The 21,826-nt window shown below is 53.1% G+C and overlaps 2 protein-coding genes across 2 annotated transcripts; both read left to right on the forward strand.

Moving 5' to 3' along the window:
* Positions 1-4,419: 4,419 nt before the first annotated feature.
* LOC309882788 (purine nucleoside phosphorylase-like) lies at positions 4,420-13,002 on the forward strand (the record flags this gene model as incomplete). The annotated part of the gene is made up of 6 exons (XM_082770197.1): positions 4,420-4,442; positions 7,386-7,555; positions 8,491-8,594; positions 10,204-10,379; positions 11,988-12,178; positions 12,761-13,002. The coding sequence occupies 6 exons, from the start codon at positions 4,420-4,422 to the stop codon at positions 13,000-13,002; spliced, it is 906 nt and encodes a 301-aa protein (XP_082626323.1).
* Positions 13,003-15,605: 2,603 nt separating this feature from the next.
* CALB2 (calbindin 2) lies at positions 15,606-21,506 on the forward strand (the record flags this gene model as incomplete). Its single annotated transcript, XM_082770198.1, has 11 exons — positions 15,606-15,750; positions 17,610-17,686; positions 18,127-18,216; positions 18,358-18,438; positions 18,973-19,029; positions 19,123-19,200; positions 19,339-19,394; positions 19,898-19,937; positions 20,052-20,105; positions 20,356-20,427; positions 20,635-21,506. 11 exons carry the CDS (start codon positions 15,606-15,608, stop codon positions 20,749-20,751), a joined length of 867 nt encoding a protein of 288 aa, XP_082626324.1. The 3' UTR covers positions 20,752-21,506.
* Between the last annotated feature and the right edge of the window lie 320 nt (positions 21,507-21,826).

Consider the following 21,826-nt stretch of genomic DNA (forward strand, 5'->3'; position numbering starts at 1 on the left):
GTAAAATGATTTGCAGTTTTTCAGCCTTTGCTTCTCTACACAAAAATCACTGAAATGGAAACTAAAAGGGAACCCCTACAGCCAGTTCAATTCTGTGGCATTGTTGCACTGCAGATGAGTTATTAAGAAAGCACTGAGCCTGTTGGGACAGCAAAAATACCTCCTGGTGGACCGTGGTTACAAAGGGCAGTGCGTTCACCTGCTGGCCTCCAGAAAACAGGTCTCTCCAAAAAGGCTTTGGGGGAGTGGGAACATGATCCAGGAGAAGGGTAAGAGGTCTGGCCTCTGCTGTGTGAAGGTGTTAGTGACTAGTGCAAGAACCTGATCACAGAATGGAATAAATGTTGGTCCTAGGTGGTCATGGCTTGGGGAAGTGTCCTTATCCTTCCCATGGAGAGGTAATTGTGTCTACAGAGCTTCAGACCAAAGGCTGGCTGTGATGCCAGGGCAGGAACTGCGTCTACCTGTGCCAGACAAGGAAATATATCTGACTGCAGAAATCAGCAGTGATGCATACAGTCACTGTAACATTTAACTATCTGAGAAATGTTTTCTTCTGTGCCAGGGCTGAAAGCATTTCTAACTCACTTTTTAGTCCTTAATTCTCAGTTATTTTTGCTTATTGTAGGCCTGAGGGGGGGTTGGCATTCTGCAGTTTCCAGTCCACCAGGATTCCCAGTTTCTCTTCCACATATCCTCACTGTGCTGTTGTTGAAACACTCCCAGGTGTTTTCCCCAAGCTACCTGTTTTTCCTGCCTGCCTCAAGGCACCGTTGCAGCATGAAGCCCACCCATTCATCCCAAGACTGACATACTGCTGATCCCTGGCTGTGCTGTTCCTAGCTCTCCAGAAAGCTCCTGGCCCTAAACCCCGAGGTGATCCTTTTTACCCCGTCCAAGCTGAGTTCCTTGACAGGAGCACTTCTTTCCCTTCCATGAGCTCCCTCAACCACAACCCCAGCCTTTTCCTTCGACCTCTGACGCCTGTCCTGGAGCTAAAGATGAAATGCTGCGTGGCCTTAGGACAGCTGAGTTCTTTTCCTAATTGCAGTGGTAACACTTGGCTAAATCCAAACAAGTCCAAAGTCTTAATTCCCAAAAGCAGAAAAGGTGAGTTTTTAGTGCTAGCACAAAATTTATCAATGATGTGTCTGCGTCCCTGCCTGTGCACCTCCTCCAGCCCTTACATAAACCCATCTCCACCCTGAAGCCTTTCCCCCTGTGCCCTTGCAGGGGGGCTGCTCAGAGCTGTGCAATTCGGGAAGCTGGAAGCTTTTTGCTAATGTCTAGCCTAACTGCACACACATCTCCCCAGTGTCCTGGTGCCTGTCTGAAGTTTCTGTCTCTCTCCTGCCTCCATGGCAACATTTGCAGACTGCCATCAGAGCATTGCTCAGGTCTTGTTTTGCTCAGCTAACCATGACGAGCTCTTGCAGCAGCTTCTGGGTTTCTGCTCCCCTGCCCACCCCTTCCTGCGCTCATGGGGGCTGCAGGTCTCCCTCCTGAAGGAGTGTGATGGGCAGTGGGCTTCGGGCAGGGCTTCCTGGAGATAAAAGCAGTTTCCAGGGGAATAGCTTTGCTGATGAGTTGTTTGCTTGTATTTACCTTGCTTACAGCCGGTGACGCTCCTGCGGCTGTTTCCGATAGCAAGCACGCAAAGATGTGACGAGCTTCCCAGGCAATGAAATTCCAAATTACTGTGGAAATCCTGGTTAGTTCTTAGAGTGCACTTAGGAATTTTGGAACCAAACCTGGAACCTGCACTTTGCTGAATCAGCAGGAAAGCAAAATAAATCTTTCCTGGGTTTATCCGTTTTACCAAAGCAGAATCCTAGCTTTTCTGCCTAAGAATTAGGGGGAAATGCCCCCAGGCAGAGATGGCAGCAAGCACCATGAGGGTATGGCAATGCCTGTAAGGCCCTGCTGGGGGGATTTTTCCCCCTGGGCCTGGCTGATTTAAGCTGTCCCCAGGGGCAGAGACCCCACTTGGCTCCCCTGGAGCCACGACGTGCGGCACCCGTGAGGAGGCCACAAGAGAATTCGGTGCTGCGATAACGCGAACGCTTGGCGACGTGGGAGACTTACCCGAAAGCATTAATTAACTGTTTTAACGAAACACGTGCAAAAATACTTCACAACACGTCTTTAGATAGAAGTTGCTGCAGGAATGTAGAGCGCTGTTAGGAAGTTATTTCAGGTGATGGTGTCTGCGGCCTAGAGCAGCTGAAGTTCTGCCTCGGAATGGGACTGGAATGACACCAGGTCAATAAGATCGGGATTACAGATGCGCTTTGCTGCGGACACATGTACACGAAGGCTGTCAATACTCTTTCTTAAGGATTATACAATCTATTCAATAACTTATTTCAGATAGATCTGCTCCACAGTACCTATACAGGAGCTGAGGTTTAATTAGTTTTTTCCTTTCCTCTCTAAAGAGGCACAAATGCCCTCGATGCTGAAATCATTTTTTGCTAGTAGGGTGAATCTTTATCTTGTACTTGTCCAGCTAATGCACCATCACAGGTTAAACCTCGAGCAACTTTTGTTAAATAACAGGTGCTGCAGGAAGATAGATAAAATGGTCCCTTTCTGGTAATCCTGTTTTCCATGTAAATCCCAGCTAGGGAGGAGATTGTCTTAGACAAGAACAAATTGGGGAGAGCTCTCAGGCTGTGTGATATCTTGTCTCCTTTGCAGGAAAAAAAAAAAAATCAGATTAATGAACGTAATCAGATTAAGGCTAAATAAGGGAACATATCTTGGGGGCATCAGAAGTCTGCTGATACCAGAGAACTCTGTGGAAAACCAATGCTAGAGGCCCAGCTTTGCTCCCTCTGTTAAATGAACAGGGGCAGACGATGGCTTTCAGAGGACTGCTGAGTGCTGGCGAGAGGGGCAGGGGGCTCCGGGGGGCAAAAGGGACAGAGGGAGTGGGGAGGTGGCCCTGAGACCACAGCTTTGGGCAAGTGGCAGCAAAATACAAGGTCCTCTGCCTGCTGTGGAAGAATAAGAAAAGGGGGGATGGCTGAAGAAGGAGGGGATGGGAAGGGAGACAGTGTTTTTTTTTCTTTGCTGCCCCATGCAGCAGTGCATGACAGATTCCCGAAGCAGCAGCACCCACATCCTCTGGTCTTTGTGGGAGAGACTTGGGAAGCTTTCTAAAAGAAAGTGATTCAGGAGATGAAGCGTGATACCAGGAAGAAAGGGAGAAGGTCAAGAACTTGAGGGGAAAGGGCGCTTGCAGCTCCTCTTCAGATGCATCTTCTGTTCTGTGGTGCTGGTTGTGCCTTTCGACAAAAACCTCTTAGCAACAGAACTTTCTGCTACTCTTAATGCCTAAATCCTGCTTGTTTTTAAGGACCTGAGCCCGTGCTGGGGTACGATGTGGGTTTCTGCCTTGGAGCAGGCTCCTTCCAACATTAAGTATCTCTCAAAACACTCAGGCTTTTCTTTCTGCATTTATTTCCATGCATGACTTTGAAGTTCTCTGAGAGTTTCCCGGGGCAACTGAGGCGATGTTTGATGTGTGCTCTTCAGGACCAACACACAAACCTGAATGGAAGGCCTATGAAACATTACAAGACCTGAACCTGGGGTAGCCCAATTTTCTAAGTTCTTTATGTCTGGCTGATTTGTCTCAGACTTGACTAGCTCTGATTGTGGCTTTCTCCCTGCCTGGAATACTTATAAATATAAATTCTAGTTCCATGAGGCCTTTCTGGATCCAGCAAGGTGTGAAAGCACACTGCAGCTGCTGCCTCTCACCCAGGGCACGTAGCATCTCTTCTCTCCTCATCACCAATCTGCAAATTTTTTTTGGCACTTGATTGCCTTGGAAGCAGCTTTGGAAATCAGAAAGGTGTAGGGTGGGGCCTTGATTTATTTTTTTTCCTGTCTTCCCTAACATAATCGGCTGAACAGGCTTAGGATAGCTGGAGGCAGTAATTCTTTTTGAGATGGACACAACCATCAAATGAGTGAAAATCTGGGGGGAGCTGGGGACCAGGGAAGATAAGGGACACGGGGATGTCTCATCGTTTGTCACGGGTCTGTGTGGCATGGGCTGTCCTGCTCTGCGTGCTCCCAGGGGTCTGGATGTCACAGCAGCAGGTGACACCTATGCAGATTTGCTGTCAGCTGCTCCACTCCGAGAGGCTGCTGAAAAGTTGCGTGTGAACTTTCTCTAGGCTTCACCCGCGTTATAAAAGTGCACACGTCAGCTTTCCACCGAGCTCAGTGTTGTGGGGACAAGAGCAGAGCAGCCGATGTCCCCAGCTCCTCAGGGACCCGAGCCTCATGAGCCCCAGCTGGGGGCATCCCGTGGAGATCTGCTCCTCGGCCTTCCTGCCCTTTTCCAACAGCCGTGGCTCCATTTCCAGCAGCCATCCCCTTCTTTTTGGGTAGCCAGGGTGGAAGATGGCCCATGCAGAGGAGGACAGGTAAGGTGCCGTGCAATGGGAACGGCGAGGCTGGAAGGGGATGGGGGAGCTGCACCACGCTGCCTTGCCCTGCTTCCCTCTCCTCCTTTCTGCCATCAGGCAGAGGCTGCTCGGGAGCAAACATCTCGTTACCGGAGAGAAATTGGCTGTCTGCCCGCGTCAGGTGCTGGCGTTACGAAATTCGGCAGCCAGCAGGCGACCTTGGCAGAGGTCGTGGCCAGGAGGTGCAAACCTGAAGCGGAGGCAGAGGCGTTGGTCGCCCAGACGTGTGCCCCTCTCTGAAATATAAACCTCCATCTCTTGGTGTGGCACAGCTGCATTTTACACGGATTTGCTGCCAGCCAGAACGAGCAGGGGGGTTTTGTGCCATAAAGGATCTGTCATCGGTGGCAGTCCTGTGCTCTGCAGCAGATGCGGCTCTCCAGCGGATGACAGCGCTCACAATGCAGGGGATTGTGCTTTCAGCCGATCCTGTGATTTAATCCAAAGCGATGCCGCTGAGCACTATCATTAGGTGTGCGTGGTGGGAGGTGGAGCAGCTACGGGGGGCTTTGTGCTTCGTGTACCCATTCAAGCTGCCAAAAACCCTGCACGGACCTCGGGCTCGTGCACTTGCAGGCTGAATGCTGCATTCACTGACCCATGGGTCGTGGTCTCCTGCTGCTGGGCACCCGGGAAATTCCTGGGAACCCAGCAGAAAGCCTCGAAGGCAGGCACAGAAAATGGATTTGGGCATCACGGAGCTCAACACTAGGGACAGCACTAGAAGGAAAAAAAAAAATCCCCCTCCCAAAAGCCTGTACAGCTCAGTCAATCCCATTGTCTTCAGCTGTTGTTGAATCAGCGTCATCCCATCCTGAGCTTCCTGGGCTTTTAGGAATAATGCCCATTATTTAAATGTTATTTTTCAGGGGCGTGTGAACCTTTCTTTAAAAATGCAAAAAGAGAAAGAGATTGGGGACTGGTTGTCAGTGAGAGAGCAGATGCTGGTGACCTCATTATTTCTCTCGTCTGCCACAGGTGCCTCATCAGCCTGGGAGCTGCATTGAAATTCTCTTGGTTCCCTCTACGGGTTTCAGTTATTCGATAGTTTTTCTAGATAAAGGTTACAGTAATTCAACAGAAATGTGTGGGGAGTCCTTCCGTAATATATGTAAAGCACTTTTAAAGTTGTTGTCTGGGACAGCTGTAGCTGGGCAAGGGATAATACAGCCAGATGAGTGTAGGCTTCAATAATGTCAGTTTGATAACTTTTGCTTATTTTAAGAGCTTAGGGTACACTTGGAAAATTCAACAACATGTTATGGTAAATACACTCATTTCCAGACTTCTCCTTTGAAAAGTATTTCAGCTAAATGACCCTTCATTTTAACTCAGAACTATGGAAGTTGTTTCATCCCGTTGGATCACGAATTTGTGAGATATTCAAGTGTTTTTGACATCGCAGATCCTAACTAGGAGCATGTTTGTACCAGACACTGGACAGCTAGGAGGTGAAAAAGCTCGCAGAAGAAGCCCATGCAGTAATTACATGCCTCGTCAGCCTGAAGGAAGAGAATGATAGATTTGAGATCCTGTGCTTGAATGTGATGCTCCAGTTAGATGAACCAGGTCTACACTGACACCTAGGTCCTGTTCGTCAGTGGCCTGAGACCTCCTGGGATGCAGAGCAACTCTTTGAAAGCTTTTCTGCACATCCTCCAAGGCTGCAGGCAGCAGAATTGCAGCACAAACAAGGTCACCAGAAACAAGAGACCTGTTCCAAAAAAAAAAAAGAAAATCATGAAGTTACTGTTTATCAGTGTCTTCAGTCGATTTTACATCACCTTCATCATCGTGGTGCCTGGCCCTGGCAGCCCATAATAGGCAGATTGGCCTTTCGTGCCCCACCTGTGTTGGTTGCAGTCCCTAATTGCATGCATTGCACCCATCGGTGGCAATGACCAATTTGCTACCAAGAAATGCTATCAGCGCCCGTGCTTTTGAAGAGACTTTCCAATCAACCTTGCCATTGACTTTTGGAAAGTGTCTTTGTTGTCCTGTTTTAAGCAGGATTATGGGATTAATCTTCTATTGATTGCATTTCAAAACTGACTAATGCATCTGAAGAATACTGCACTGAAGAATAGAAGCCAGGCTGAATATCAAAGCCGTCTCTCTTAACAGAGAGAGGTACAAAACAGGCAATGCAATGCCAGCTTCTGCCATCCCACCTTCCAACAATGTGCCTCAGCACTGGATAAGACACATTTTTGGGTCTTATCTAAGCATCCCCATTGAAAACAGACAATGTAAACCCAGGAACCCCAATCTGTGGGCTTAATTTCTGGTTTCAAGTAGGCTTGTGCCATTGGGCCTCCTGCCTAGGTGTAACCCAGGGGAGAGGGTGAATGAGAGATCCATGTTCAGCATCCTCGAGTGAAACCACCAGGTACAGAGCAGGTGGATGTCTGAGAAGTATGGCCAGTTCTGGAAAGAAGCCCCCAAAGCTTCTGGAGCTTGGGTTCCCCACCTCTGCAGATGGTGCTTGCCCCTGGACCTGTCTCCTCCCCATCACAGGTTGGACATCCGCATGCACACACAGAGGTTGAAATTTTTCAGACTGTGCTTTTCCATTCCTTCACTAACTCGGGAGAGACCAGAACGCATCAGAAGCAGGAACTGTAATGCCTTGTGACATTTGTGTTATATAGGTATCATTAGCCAGTTTCTGCTTCAGAATAAAACTGGCAGAGAGGATTCAGATGATTTGCCAGTGGCCTGGGGTAAAATGTGAGATTAAGTGTTTGCTATAGAGAAACATCTTCCATAATAGCAGTGAAGCTCCTATCATTTTAGTCTTAATGATTTTTTTTTTCCTTTGCACCTTTTCAGGACTGTTACCTTTTGAAATTTGTTCCTCGGATGGGCTGACAGGTTCGCTGACCTCTTCTCCTTCTGCAGGAGCAGCTACGAGGTGTGCAAGGAAACAGCAGATTGGTTACGAGCCCGCACTGCTCAGCGCCCGAAGACGGCGATCATCTGCGGGTCCGGGCTGGGCGATCTGGCTGATGTGCTAGAGAAGAAGGCAGTCTTTCCGTACGAGGACATCCCCCACTTCCCACGGAGCACAGGTTGGCACAACCCCGGGCATCAGCAACCCATCCAGCAGCAGAAAGAGAGACGTAGACAACTCAAACCAGCACCAACCCCTTCCCTCGGCTCTTGGCTTTGGGCACAAAGGGTCCCTCGGTGGGGCAATGTGCGCTCACAGAGCTTCAGTAACATCCACCAGCCCTTGTCCCGCACCATGCACCACACCTTCATGTGATAGCTGTAAATTAATGGCTCTGCTATCACCAGTAAAGAATTCAAGTTGATTAACGGCCTCTAGTTGAGCCAAGGGAGGTTTAATTGGATGTCCAGAAGAATTTCTTCATGGAGAGGGTGGCCAAGCATTGGAATGGGTTGCCCAGGGAAGTGGTACTGTCCCCATCCCTGATGTGTTTTAGGGATGTGTGGATGAAGCACTAAGGGACGTGGTTTAGTGGTGGGACTTGGTGATTTTGATGGCCTTTTCCAACCTAAACATTCCTATAATTCTATAACCAAAAGAAAAGCCTTCTTAGATAGAAGGAAACTCAAGAAATGGGAATATCAGCCGCAGGCCGTCAGTGCAAATTCACTCCTGGCTGCTTGTTCTGAGCATCTCACAACTCTGTAGGGCCCAATGAGAAATGCTGTGCCCTTGGTCCCCCTGCCAATGAGGAGAAATCGATATCTCAGATCCACCACCACCAGCCCCTCACACTGCCAGAGCTCCTTCTGGTGGCGCGCTCCAGGAGCAGTGGTCTCATCAGGCTGGGCGGTAGGACAAACACCAGGAAGATTTCACAAAACCCCCAAACAAACAAAAACCTGCACGGTTCCGTACTTTGCCATTGTTATTTACCTTCCAGCCCTCAGCTCTGCAGCGCTTGGCCCTGCTGTAACCCATAATCAGCCAACAATCCCCTGCAGAAGCCAAGACCCCGAGCCCGGTACCCGCAGTGACACGGTTCCCTTCCAGTCGCAGGGCACGCGGGCAGGCTGGTGTTCGGGGAGCTGAGCGGGCAGCCGTGCGTGTGCATGCAGGGGCGCTTCCACTGCTACGAAGGGTACTCCGGCAGCACGGTGAGTCCTCGAGCAGATCATTCCTGCAGCCAAAGAGGTTTTTGCAAAGAGGTGAAAGCCACTGCTTGCTCCGATGCTTAGCTGCAGGAGGATAGCTCTGGCACTGAGCGTATGAATAGATTTCTCCCGCAAAAAGAAAATTAAATGGGGAATTGAAAGTGAGAGCTCCCTCCACATGGAGCTGGTGTTAGGCATCCACAACACCACGTACAGTGCAAGGCAGGTTAATTCACGTGGCTCCACTCCATCAGTTCAATCATGGTTTGAAGCAGCAGCCAGGAAATTCAGATTAATAGGAATAATCTATTTTCATCTTTTCAGATTTGTATAGTTTCAGGCTTTTTTTTTTTTTTTTTTTTTTCCCCATAGAAAGAGCTCATTGGCTAGTTTAATTGGGTGTAGTCTCCCAGCTCACACACAGAGCTATGGAGATTCCACATATTCGTGTTGCCTACGATGCCCATCTGTAGATTTCTGTTAGGAAGCCCAAATATCACTTACTGGCTGATAGTTTAGGGACTCCTCTCTTATTTAGTTGGATTTGAGGTTTTTCTTCTGGCCAAGGTCAGTTTGCATTTGGATATAAACTGTAATCCTTGGCAACGCATCTTTTATAGAACAAAACTATTTTAATGTGCTTGATCCAGAACTAGGTTATCGAAATATGTTTGTCTATTAAAATTAACTCATTTGCTAATGACCATAGTTAGGAAATCATTTCTGCTCACGGTTTCCTTCACATTCAGAAGCAGCAGCTATCACTCCAGTTCTTTTATCACTCCTCAAAATCAAACTTTTTGATTTTTTTTTTCAGTTCCCAGCAGTTCTTTAACTCCCAATAAGCAGGTTATTGAGTGTGAATAAGCCCAAATGAAGAAGGTACTCTCTGTACTTCTGCAAAATGCATCGCTGCTGTAAAGAAGCTGGTGTATCAATTAAGCTCCAGGTCCATGTGCATAAGTAGTTTCTCCAATCAGCAGCGGTTTGATCTCTGCAAGACCTTGCCAGCAAGGAAAAATTATCTGCATATTCTTTTTGTGCTGCATTTATTCGACCTGAGTGCAACTGTAATAAATGTGGGCTTGAATTTTAATGGTATTCATTTCAGAATTAGCTTTTAATATGTTTAAAAACTTTAAAAGTATTTTTATTTAAATTAGGGGGAATTTAAAATTGGAGACGAGGGTTGGTTTGTCTCCCTGTGGGCTCACGGAGGCCTCTTTCTGCACAGCGTGAGCTGCCTACAAACCCTCCTTCTCCCCAGGAAGGGCACTGCAGCCTGGTTCAAACCCTCTGCGCTGTCTCTTTTCTCCCCATCCTTCCTATGCTCTTAATTCTCTTGGTCACAGTCGTCATGTCTTTTTCTGCTGCTACCTGTAATGGAACGGAGACAATTGACCAGCTACTTCATGCCTGCTTTAGCCTTAATTTCATTAGCGATCCACTCTGATTTTTTCCTTCTTGGCATCCTCACATCTTCTCAGTTGATCTGGCAATCCCACCCATGTGAAGCCCGACCTCACACCGTGTTTCTGGAACACCAAACGACACCCAACACCTGAGCTGAGCCTTGTGGTCTTCACCCTATGTGTGCCTTTGGTCCCTGCAGGTCACCTTTCCCATCAGGGTCTTCTCCCTCCTGGGGGTGGAGGTCCTGATTACCACAAATGCTGCCGGGGGACTGAATCACCACTTCCAGGTGGGGGACATCATGTTCATCAGGGACCACATCAGCATGTTTGGCTTGGGAGGGCAGAACCCGCTGCGTGGGCCAAATGATGAGAGGTAAGAAGGTCTCCTCCTCCTGGGGCAAGGTGAGCAAAAAAGTGTTTCTGCAGTTGGATGGAGGGGGGGATATTTGCAGACTTGCAGCTCAGCTCCTGTCCCGTTTCATTTCCTACTGGCCCACACTGGAATTAAGTGGCCTTACAGCTAATTGCATCTTTCCTAGTCCCTGGCTAAGCCCTCAGCCCCTTGCTGCCAGTGAATCCTTTCCTACCCCAGCCTCAGGCTGCTGGTTGTTCCTGCTGATAAATACTGAGAGATGAAGGTTGGACCCAGCTCCCCACAAGGGAACCAACGCCACCCGTGTAAGAAGCTCATTAAACTGGGGAGCCTTCATTAGCATCACAGCTCCTCTGCAGGTGGGAGGTGGTTGTCCTGGCAGCCCCCCTAGGGGCCTCCAGATCTTGGAGCCGTGAGCTGGGGCAGAGGGATCCTGTGCTGGGTGTGCAGGATCCTCCCTGTGGGCTGAGCACAGGGGCTGTTAACACGTCCTTACCACTGGGTTCCTGCTGTCACTGGACCTAGATACTTTGAGCAGGAGGTTGAGCTCGATGGCCTCTTCCAGCCTAGGACAGTGCCCGTCTAAAGCAGAACATCCTAATGTCTTCATAGGTATTGTTGGGGGTTGGAGGAAAAATGATCAAAAGCAAAGAGGCCGCGTGGAGGAGTGCTTGCAGCTCTCTGGACTTGCATAAATTGCTCAGGAGCAGGAGGAAAAGCAAACAATAACTTCATCTGGACGGCATTCAAAGGCAGCATAGCTGTCTCAGTGCCCCCAGAGGCACCTTCCTGGTGCAGGCTGCAGCGCCTGGGGGCTTCTGTGGTGCTGGCCGAGGTGTCAGAATGGGCAAAGGGTCCTGAAATACTTTGCGAGCTGATTCACAAGAGCAAACCCTTTCTAAAAGCCAGTCCAACTCAGCCACCAGGAAGGGTTTATCTGAGCACAACAGAAAAACTGGAGGCAATGAAGTGATGTGAAAAGGGAATACAGGCAAGAATCTCGGGGTTTGATCTAGTAAATTAGAGACTGGCCTTGGCATTGCTGGGTGTCCTTCAGGAAGGAAGCAATTTTCATGCTGATGAATGCTTATTCCCTTAGAGCAGCTAGGAAAGTTGTTTGTTTATAATGTTTTAGGGCTTATGAGCACAAAATAAGCCACCTACTGCCCTAAGTGTTCAGCTGGAGGAACATGAAAGGCTGCCAGAGCTTTAGTAGCCTGGGTGAGCGACCGGATCCACCCAACTGAACTGAGCTGGGGAACGTGGCTGGGAGCAGGCTGCCAGCTAGCAGCAGTGCACCAGCCCTCGCTACCTGCTGCTGCTGTGCGTGAGTCAATAGGAGGATTCAGGCAGGAGCAGGACTGGGATAACTCAGCAGGACTGAGCTGCTGTGTTAGGATCCAGAGCAAGTAAGAGACCCAGCCTCGAAGCACAGGATGAAAGCTAAATGTGGCTCTGGAGCTCCTATACCTGCTCCTCTCCCCAGGTGTGATCCTGCGCTGCCAGGAACCAAAACCAGACCTGAAGGCGTGCGGAGGGTTTTGGGGGGTCAGACCCGGCAGGAGGGGCAGCGATGCCAGCCTGGCTGTGCCCTCTCCTGCCCTGCAGGCTCGGCGTGAGGTTTCCCTGCATGTCTGATGCTTACGACCCAGATCTGCTCAGCCTGGCGATGGAGAGCGCGCAGGAGCTGGGCTTCCAGAGCTTCGTCCACGTAGGGGTGTACTGCATGTTGGCCGGTCCCTCCTACGAAACCATCGCCGAGAGCCGCGTGCTGCAGGCCCTGGGGGCAGATGCTGTGGGTAAGAAGCACAGGCTGCTCTTGTGGGGTCGGACAGGAGCTTAAATAACTCGTTCTACCCATGGATGACTCTCCCCAGTCTTTCAGTCTCCATCCAGGTCTTCTAGGCCTAGAGAAATGTATTCCTGCTTGCTCTGTGCATCTCCTAGGATGGTTCTGCAGTACAGCGCTGTGTGCTTCGGGCTGCCCAGGACAAGGGGCCCAGCAAAACCTTCTGCATATTTCCCATACAACACACTCGAGTGGCTCCACTTCGGTGGGACCCAATCACAAACAGTGCTTTTCTGTTATTTTTAACATTGTGGCCCTCTTGGCACTGTGCCCCTTCCATACAGAGCAGTCCTCCATGGGAGTCTGTGTGGTTTAGGAAGGGCAGATGTGGAAACCACCCTGCCTGTGTATGAGGGAGGTAAGCATTGGGGTCCCCAGGTTCCTCCAGGCTGTGATTCAGGAGGTCCTGGGTCACTGAAGCAGCTCGTGGAAGGCTGTCCCTCAACACTTGCAGGTCTGCTGTATGAGAGCTCGTTTTGGTGCCCGTTCCAACCCTTCCAACTCATCCCGGTCCTCTCCTCTGCTACTGTAGGCATGAGCACTGTCCCAGAAGTCATCGTCGCCAGGCACTGTGGCCTGCGTGTCCTCGGGCTGTCCCTCATCACCAACAGAGCAGCGACGAGCTACAGCAGCCCCGAGGAGGCCAGCCACGAGGCCGTGCTGCGCATCTCGGTGGCGCGGGCTGAGGCCCTGTGCAGGCTTCTGGCGCACCTCACCGCCCGCCTCGGGGAGAGCCCCCGAGCCCCCCGACCGCAGCCATTGACCTTCATATAACAGCACGGGGACCCCAGAGAGTGCTGGGGTGAGGTTGTCCCCTCCTGCTGTTGTGGTTGTGAATATACCGGGGGTCTTGTCCCCGTGCTTCAGCCAGGGTTTGCTTTGAAACATTTGCTGTATGCAGCCAGCTGTCCTCTTGGCCAAGGAGGGCCACAGCAGCATTCTGGCACCAAACAGCCCCTGACGACCCCTGGCAGATCCCCAGAGCCGTGAGAGACAGGCACGGGGCTCGGTGTCTGCTGGGGATGCCTGGTTAGGGCCTGCTCCACAGCCCCTGGAAGCCCACAAATCTGGAAGCCCAAAATCTGTGCTCCTGCAGCACCGGTGGTTTGTGGTGTTGGCTGAGGTGACGTTACAGCCAGCTTCACCTGCTCCCTTTTCGGGCTTGTTCCAGCCCGTGCTTGTCACAGGGCAGAGGATGGCCAGGTAATTTCCCAAATCCTGCGTGGTGCTGGCCCTTCCCAAGCCAGGTGGAGTCCCCAAATAGCCTGGCACCAGGCACTAGGACCGGCCTGGGGGCGGCTGGAGGGGCTCTTCTGCCCAGGCAGGGCCCCCGGCCCCTCCAGAAGGGGCTTTTGGGGTGAAAGCTCATGCATGATCACAGCCTGTTGGACTGCAACAGTGTGTGGGGAGGAAATGGGGAGGAAATCAAGCTTGTTCTTACTCAGCACCTGCATATGTGCTTTGCCTTCAAGTTATCAAAAACTCCTTCAGAGGTTTCTCTTTACCAAAAATCTGCATTTGAACTAAGGGGGCTCTGGTGTATTTTTCCCTAAAACTTAGGTCTTCTTGACAAAGTCTTGATGCTCTTGTCTCCATCCTCTCACCTCTCTCAGTAGCAAAACTTTGAAGGGAGGAGGAAGGAAAAGCAAGGGGTTAGAGAGAGAAATCATGATCCAAAAGGAAAAGGATGCTTTTTGGGGATGCAGAAACTGTAAAATGAATACCAAAAGCACCTGTTGGGGCCTCTGTGCCCACTCTGAGGCTGCTCTCAGCATCCTGCTATGGATCCATCCTGATGGATGCTGCTACAGCATCTCCCCTCCTGTGCCTGCATCTTGCCCCTGCACCACAGGGCTCGGGGATGTATTCATCGCACTGAGTCCCCAAACCCAATCCCAAAAGCCTCGGCCCCCTGGGGGAGCCCCTCGCCCCCCTGCTCATCCTTTTGTCACCCATGGGACGCAAAGCCCCTGCCCAGTGCCTGCCTGCACTGCCCTGCATCCTTCTCATTAATTAAGCACGTCCATCCTTGTCATTAATTAAGCACGTCCATCATCGGCCGAGCCTTCAGGATGTGAATTATCATTTCCCCCCCGTAGCCATGACAACAGCTCCCCACCGGCCAGCGGTGACAGAAGCCAGGGGATGCTGCCTGGCATGGGGAGTGTCCCTGCCACCCGGGGACCTGGGGACAAGGAGCGGGGAGTGCTCCCCCCTCACCCCAAACCCCCCAAGCAGGGCAGGCAAAGTCCGGGGGCCACATCCTGCACGTCCCCACGGGGGGATTTTGTGGGATAAAACTGATTGCTCTTGGTTAAAACTCCTCAATTCTTCCTCCAAAAGGGGCAGGTTTTGTGTCTGGGGGTGGCGCAGGTGGCACTTGGCTGCTGGCATTGTCCCTCGCCTGTTGGTGACGTGGCACTGGGACATGGGGCAGGGATGTGGGGACAGGTATGGCTGGGTGACACAGGCAGGGGCTGGTGGGGCAGGGAGGAAGGGACAGAGTGATGGGGAGGAGTTGGGGACAGGGCAGAGGGAGGTGTGAGGATGGGGAGGTGATGTGGGGCAGGGGCAGGTGACATAGGACAGGGGGAGGTGGCATTGGCCAAGGGTAGGTGGCATGGGCAGGGGTAAGTGACAGGGCAGGGTTAGGAGACATGGGGCAGGTGACATAGGACAAGGGCAGGTGACATGGGGCAGGGGCAAGTGGCCCAGGACAGGGTTAGCTGATACTGGGCAGGGGCAGGTGACATGGGACAGGGGTAGATGATATGAGGCAGGGCAGGTGGCACAGGACAAGGAGAGGTGACACAAGACAGGGGCAAGTGGCATAGGGCAGGGGCAGGTGATACAGGATGGGGGCAGGTGGCACAGGACGGGGACAAGTGACATAGGACAGGGGCAGGAGGCACAGGACAAGGACAGGTGACATGGGGCAGGTGGCACAGGACAGGGGTAGATGATATTGGGCAGGGGCAGGTGACATGGGGCAGGGGCAGGTGATGCAGGATGGGGACAAGTGACACAGGACAGGGGCAGGTGACACAGGACAAGGGCAGGTGGCACAGGATGGGGACAAGTGACACGGGGAGGGGGTAGGTGACACAGGATGGGGACAAGTGACCTAGAACAAGGACAGGAGGCACACCACAAGGCCAGGCGACCCAGGACAGGGGCAGGTGATGCAGGACGGGCACAAGCGGCTCAGGACAGGGCGTGGAGCACAAGACCCCCTCGGGCCGAGCCCAGCCCCGTGTCCCCCCATCTCCCCCACCCCCGCTCGCCCCCGCCCCGTGCCCCGGCTCCCCCTGGCGGCGGCTCGGGGCCGGTCCCGGTATAAAAGGGGGAGGCGGCGGCGGCGGCGGCAGCGGCGGAGCATGGCCGGCAGGGAGGCGGCGGCGGCCCCGGTCCCGGCCCCGGTCCCGCACGGGGGGGCGGCCCCGCAACGCGCCCCGCACCTGCACCTGGCCGAGCTGAGCGCGTCCCAGTTCCTCGACGTCTGGAGGCACTTCGACACCGACGGTCAGGGAGGGGGGAAAAAGGGTGGGGGGGGGTCCCTGGGGTGGGATGGGGTGGGATGGGGTGGGATGCTCCGTGTCCTGATGATGATGATGCTAGGGAGGAGAAGGGGAATGCGAGAAAGAGGGGGGAGAAAAGAATCAGTGCGATGAGTTGCGAGGAAAAAAAAACAAAAAAAAAAAAAAAAAAAAAAAAAAAAGGAAAAATAAATTGGGAAAAAAAGAGGGAAAAAGGCAAAACAAAAAAAAAAAAAGGGTGGGGGGAAGGCAAAGGATCTTGGTAAAAAATGGTAAAACAAATTGGCAAAAAAAAGAAAAAAGGTAGAGCAAATTGGGAAGAAAAAGGGAAAAACAGGTAAAGCAAATTGGGAAGAAAAGGGGAAAAAAGGTAAATCAAATCGGGAAGTAAAAGGGGAAAAAAGGTAAAGCAAATTGGGAAGAAAAGGGGGGGGGAGGCAACGCAACTTGGCCAAAAAAAAAAAAAAAAAAAGGGAAAAAGGCAAAGCAACTTGGTAAAAAATGGTAAAGAAAATTGGCAAAAAGGAAAAAAGGTAAAGCAAATTGGGAAGAAAAAGGGAAAAAAGGTAAAGCAAATTGGCAAAAAGGCAAGAAAAAGGTAAAGCAAACTGGCAAAAAAAAAAAAAAAGAGAGAGAAGGGCAAAAAATGTCAAAAAAGGACAAAGCAAATTAGGAATAAGTAAATAAATGAAACAAATTCAAAAAAGGGGGGGTAAAAGGCAAAACAAATTGGAAAAAAAATGTAAAACAAATTGGCAAAAAAAAGGGGGGGAGAAAGCATAAAACAAATTGGGGAAAAAAAGGTAAAACAAATTGGCAAAGGAAACGGAAAAAAAAAATGGCAAGAAAAAAAGGCAAAATAAGTTGGGGAAAAAAAAGGGGGAGAAAGGGCAAAACAAACTGATTAAAAAAAGGCTAAAACAAACTGGTGAGAGGGCAAAACGAATTTGCAAAAGGGCAAAAAAAATAGGGTAAAGCAAACTGGCAAAACGAACTGGCAAGAAAAAGGTATATCAGAGTGGCCAAAAAAAAAAAAAAGAGCAAATCAAATTGGCAAAAAAAAAAAATGGCAAAAGAAGGGGAGGGGGCAAAAAAAGAAAAAAAAAGTGTAGAGAAGAAGCAAAAATAATGCCGAAAATAATAAAAAGGGCGAGCAGCTCCGGGTGCCCCGCGGTTCGTTCCAGCTGCTGCAGCTGCCCCCTCCCGGGGCTCCTGGTGCCGGCCCCACTCCACGGGACCCAGGGGTGCCCGGTGGCGGTGGCACGGGGACGTGGGCACCCAAAGGTGGGCGTCCCCATGGGGAGGACAAAACCAGCCGGGGGGCAGCAGGAGAGGCGCAGCGAGGGGCTGGTGCCCGTCCCCGGTGAAGCTCCAGGGCGAGGAGGTCCCTGCTGGGAAGGGGACGCCGGGGCCGTGACCTTGGCTGGGTGACGGAGCCCAGCAGAGGGTGACGGAGGCAGAAGGAGCCCAAAATCCCCCGCCGGGCTGGTGCCCACCCCCTCGTCCCGGTGGGACCCCCGCCCGGCTGCAGGAGCCGTGGTGGAGCCGCTCCATGGGGTCCCCCGGCACCGATGGTCCGAGCCCTGAGTGGCCTCCGAGGCTGGAATGGGGAAGGATTGGGGGATTTGGGGGATTTTGGGGGAGGACACGCTATGGATGCTCGCCCAGCCCTCGGCCACCTCTGTCCCACCCCGGGGCTGCACCGTTTCCCGAAAGCCCTGGCTGGAGGATGCTCAAGCAGGACCAAGAGGTTTAATTAAACATCCACCAGGGACATCCCTGCCCTGGAAAACACCCGAGGGGTTTAGCTCCCTTTTTTTTTTTTTTTCCTAATTTCCTCCCCAGGAAATGGCTACATCGAAGGGAAAGAGCTGGAAAACTTCTTCCAGGAGCTGGAAAGCGCTCGGAAAGGGGCCGGGGTGGTAAGGGGCTCTCCTGGCTTTGCTCCCTCCTTCCCCGCATCCCTCCTGCCCCAGATTTTGGGCTGCTGGCAGCTGCACCTCGCTGGGGCACGGCGTGGTCCCGCGGGTGGGGACCCCCCCTGGGTCACCGCTGGGTTGGTGGCAGCGTGCCGTGAAGAAAAACCCTAATTCAAAACATCAGGGGGAGCTGCAGGGCTTCCTGAATGCACGGGGGGGAAACTGAGGCACGGGTCTGCATGGGAAGCTGAGTCTGGGTGTGTCGGGACGCTGGTGGCCCTGTCACTTGGGCCATTTGATGTCATACCCACTGGGCTGCGTGTCCTGGAGGGATGGGATGGGATGGGATGGGATGGGATGGGATGGGATGGGATGGGAAGAACAGCTCGGGGTGGTGACAGCGAGGCAGGGAAAATGCTCCTGACCCGTCTCGCTGCCGGCAGGACTCCCGGAAGGACAAGCTGGGCGACAAGATGAAGGAGTTCATGCACAAATACGACAAAAACGCGGACGGCAAAATCGAGATGGCCGAGGTGAGCGAGGCAGGAGGAGGAGGAGGAGGAGGACGGGGCTGCGGGACCAGCACTGCAGCCGGGCTCGGCAAAGCTGGGTCAGGGCTGCGAGCAGGGCACCCTGAGCTCCTGGAGCCCCCCTGACACCCACGGTCCCCACAGCTGGCCCAGATCCTGCCCACGGAGGAGAATTTCCTGCTGTGTTTCCGCCAGCACGTGGGCTCCAGCGCGGAGTTCATGGAGGTGAGCGGGGCAGGATGTGTGGGGACCTTCCCCGGCGCTGCGGTGCCCAAATCCTCTGCCAGAACAAGTGGCACTGCCACCCAAATCCACCCGGATTCGGGGGACTTTGGGGCAGCCCAGCACCTCGCGCTGGTACTCGGCGCTGTGGGGAGAGGAGATCTTCAGGAGCAGCCCCAAACCTCTGCTTTTTGGGGTAAAACCGGCCCCAGAAAGCAGCCTGGTGGATAAATCATCCCCGAGCAATTTTGGGAGTAAAATCGACCCCAGCATCGACACCTGAAAGCAGAGCAGAGAGCTCCGTTTAATTGGGGGAGGTAATTAAATATTAATTACCTGCTTGGCGAGCCGCAGCAAGGACAAGGGCGCCTCAACCCCGGCACAAAGCCACGGCTCAAGAAGCCGCCTGCCCCGTGGGTGACCCAGCACGCGGGGTGGTCGCTGGTGGGATCGGGGTCCCCATCCCCGCTGGGGTGTCCCTTGGGGTAAGGATCCGTGCGGGGCCACCCGCCGGGGCTCACGGCGGCTCCTTCCCAGGCGTGGAGACGGTACGACACGGACCGCAGCGGCTACATCGAGGCCAACGAGCTCAAGGTGGGCTGCGAGCGGGGCGGGCGGGCGCGGGGACGTCCCCGTTGTCACTGGGGGGTGACAACCAGCGGGACGGCGTGGCCCCTATCCCCACAGGGCTTCTTGTCTGACCTGTTGAAGAAAGCAAACCGGCCGTACGACGAGCCCAAGCTGCAGGAGTACACGCAGACCATCGTAGGTGGCAGCCGGAGCCAGGGGGGACACCCCCAGCCCGGCCCTACAGGGGGTGGGGGGGAGCCCGGAGCCATCGCTGCCCTCCCGGTGGGGCGCTGGGGCAGCAGGGGGTGACCGGGGGCCGCTTGTGTCCTGCAGCTGCGGATGTTCGACATGAACGGGGACGGGAAGCTGGGGCTCTCCGAGATGTCCCGGTAAGGCCACGGGGCGGTGGGGAGGGACACGAAGCCCCAAAGATGCCTGGGGGGAGGTGGCTCTGGCTCTCCTCCACCCCACGGCGTCCTCCTGAGAAGGAGAAGGGTCAGGGCGGGACTGTGAGGACCCACTTGGCCTCACTGATGGTGGTTTTTAAGGAAGAAAGCCCCAAATCTGCGTTCTGGAAGGGTGATGTCAGGCACCTGGTGCCCTCTGTGCCACCGTCCCACACCACGCCGCGCTCCTGTCCCTCCAAGCCCCGACCCTGCCCATGACTCAGGGATGGATTCAGCCCAAAACTGACCTTGGAAAACAAAAGAAGGGGGGAAAAATAGTGATTTTGGCCAAATTGGGCTCCCTGCTCACTGAAGGGATTGGGCGGGCTGCGAGCGGGGGCTCTGCACCCACCGCCACCACTTCGGCCACCGCGGTGGTGCCTGCTCCGCCGCGGTGTTTTGGGGAAGCCTGGCTCACAATTTTCCACCCACCCCTTGCTTTTCAGGCTTCTGCCAGTGCAAGAGAACTTCCTTCTTAAGTTTCAGGTAAAAAGAAAAAAAATATATATATATTTATTTATATTTATATATAATTCTGACCCTATGTTTGCGATGTGCCTCTGTGCTCCCCTTCATGCCTCCGTGTCTCTCGCTGCCCAGGGGATGAAGCTCTCCTCGGAGGAATTCAACGCCATCTTCGCGTTTTATGACAAGGTAAGGAGACGGGGATGTGGGGACAAAGTGGGGGACATGGGGACAAAGAGGGGGACGTGGGGATGGAGCAGCTCGGCACCACGCTGTTCCCACCCCGCAGGGCTTGGGGGACGCTTTGGGGAGGTTGTGGTGGAGGTGGCGGCCCCGGGGGGGGTCTCCTCGGGGAGATGTCCCGATTCCTCCACGGGGTGGGAGATTTGGGGCCGCGGCATGGTCCCGGGCTGGTGTCCTGCTCACGTCCCCCCGGCAGGACGGGAGCGGCTTCATCGACGAGCACGAGCTGGACGCGCTGCTGAAGGACCTCTACGAGAAGAACAAGAAGGTAAACGGGGACCGGCGGGGGGGGACGGAGCCCTGGGGGACGAACACCTCCCTCGGGGGGGGTCCCTCATGCCTGGGGGTACCCCGCGTGTCCCCATCCCCACGGATCCTACCCCGAGAGGGCAGGAGGTGACAGCAGCTCCTCGACGGAGGGAACGGGGGGGCCCCAGCACCCAAGGGTGCGCGCCGAGCCGCTCTCCCCCCGCAGGAGATGAGCATCCAGCAGCTCACCAACTACCGCCGCAGCATCATGAACCTGTCGGACGGCGGCCGGCTGTACCGCAAGGAGCTGGAGATCGTGCTCTGCAGCGAGCCCCCCGTCTAGGCTCCCTCCTCCTCCTCCTCCTCCCCGTGCCCCGGCTTCGTTTCCCCCGTTAAAATCAGGCATAAACATCTAGTTATTTATTTTTTAATTTATTTCGCTTTTCATCCCGTCCACCCGGTTGCTTTTAGGTTGTTTTGTTTATTTCTCGGAGGGGGGGATGATTTTGGGTTCCGGTCTCTTCTCAAGTTGATTTTATTTATTTATTTATTTATTTTATTTATTTTTATTTATTTTATTTATTTATATTTTTTTTCTCGGTTACCAAAGACGAGCTCGCAAACAAAGCTGGGAGGGGGCCGCGGCACCACGGGGGCTCAGCTGGGCCGCCTCGCCAGGGCAAAAACAATAGGTTTAGAGCAAAAAAAAAATAAAAAAAAATGGAAAAAAAAAAAAACTGATCGCAAAATTCATTCGTGGCTGGATTTTTTTTCTTCTTTTTTTCCCTAAAATGCTTTTTTTTTTTTTTTTTTTGTGGGAAATGGGGTGGCAGGACCAGGTTTCAGCCCCATTGGGCTGTGGATGTAGGGGACGCCAAGGGGGTCTGGGCTTGGTGGGCAGGGGGCAGCCAGTATGGCCCAGTACAGCCCAGTATGGCACAGGGCAGTCCTGTATGGCCCTAGAGAGCCCAGTATGGCCCAGTATACCCCCAGTGGCGCACTGGGCGACTGCACAGCCCCGTATGTCCCTGTACGGCCCACTATGGTGCAGGGCAGTCATATATAGCCCAGTACAACCACTACAGCCCAGTATGGTGCAGCACAAACCAGTAAGGCCCAGTATAAGGCCAGTATTGCCCAGTATGGCGCCCTGCGGTCCTGTACCTGTATGTCCCAGTATGACATAAATGCAGCCCAGTGCAGTCCTGTATGGCCCGGTACAGGCTGTATGGGGCAGTACAGACCCCCATAACCCAGCACAGCCCAGTATGGCCCAGTGCAGTCCTGTACAGCCCAGTGTGTCCCACTGCTGCCCTCTGCAGCCCCGTGCGGTGTGGTGCAGCCCTGTAAGGCCCAGTATAACATAACCACAGCCCAGTATGGCCCAGTGCAGCCCAGTATGGTGCAGTGCAGTCTTG

Source organism: Aythya marila, assembly GCF_965140915.1.
Source record: "Aythya marila genome assembly, chromosome: 12".
NCBI lineage: Eukaryota > Metazoa > Chordata > Aves > Anseriformes > Anatidae > Aythya > Aythya marila.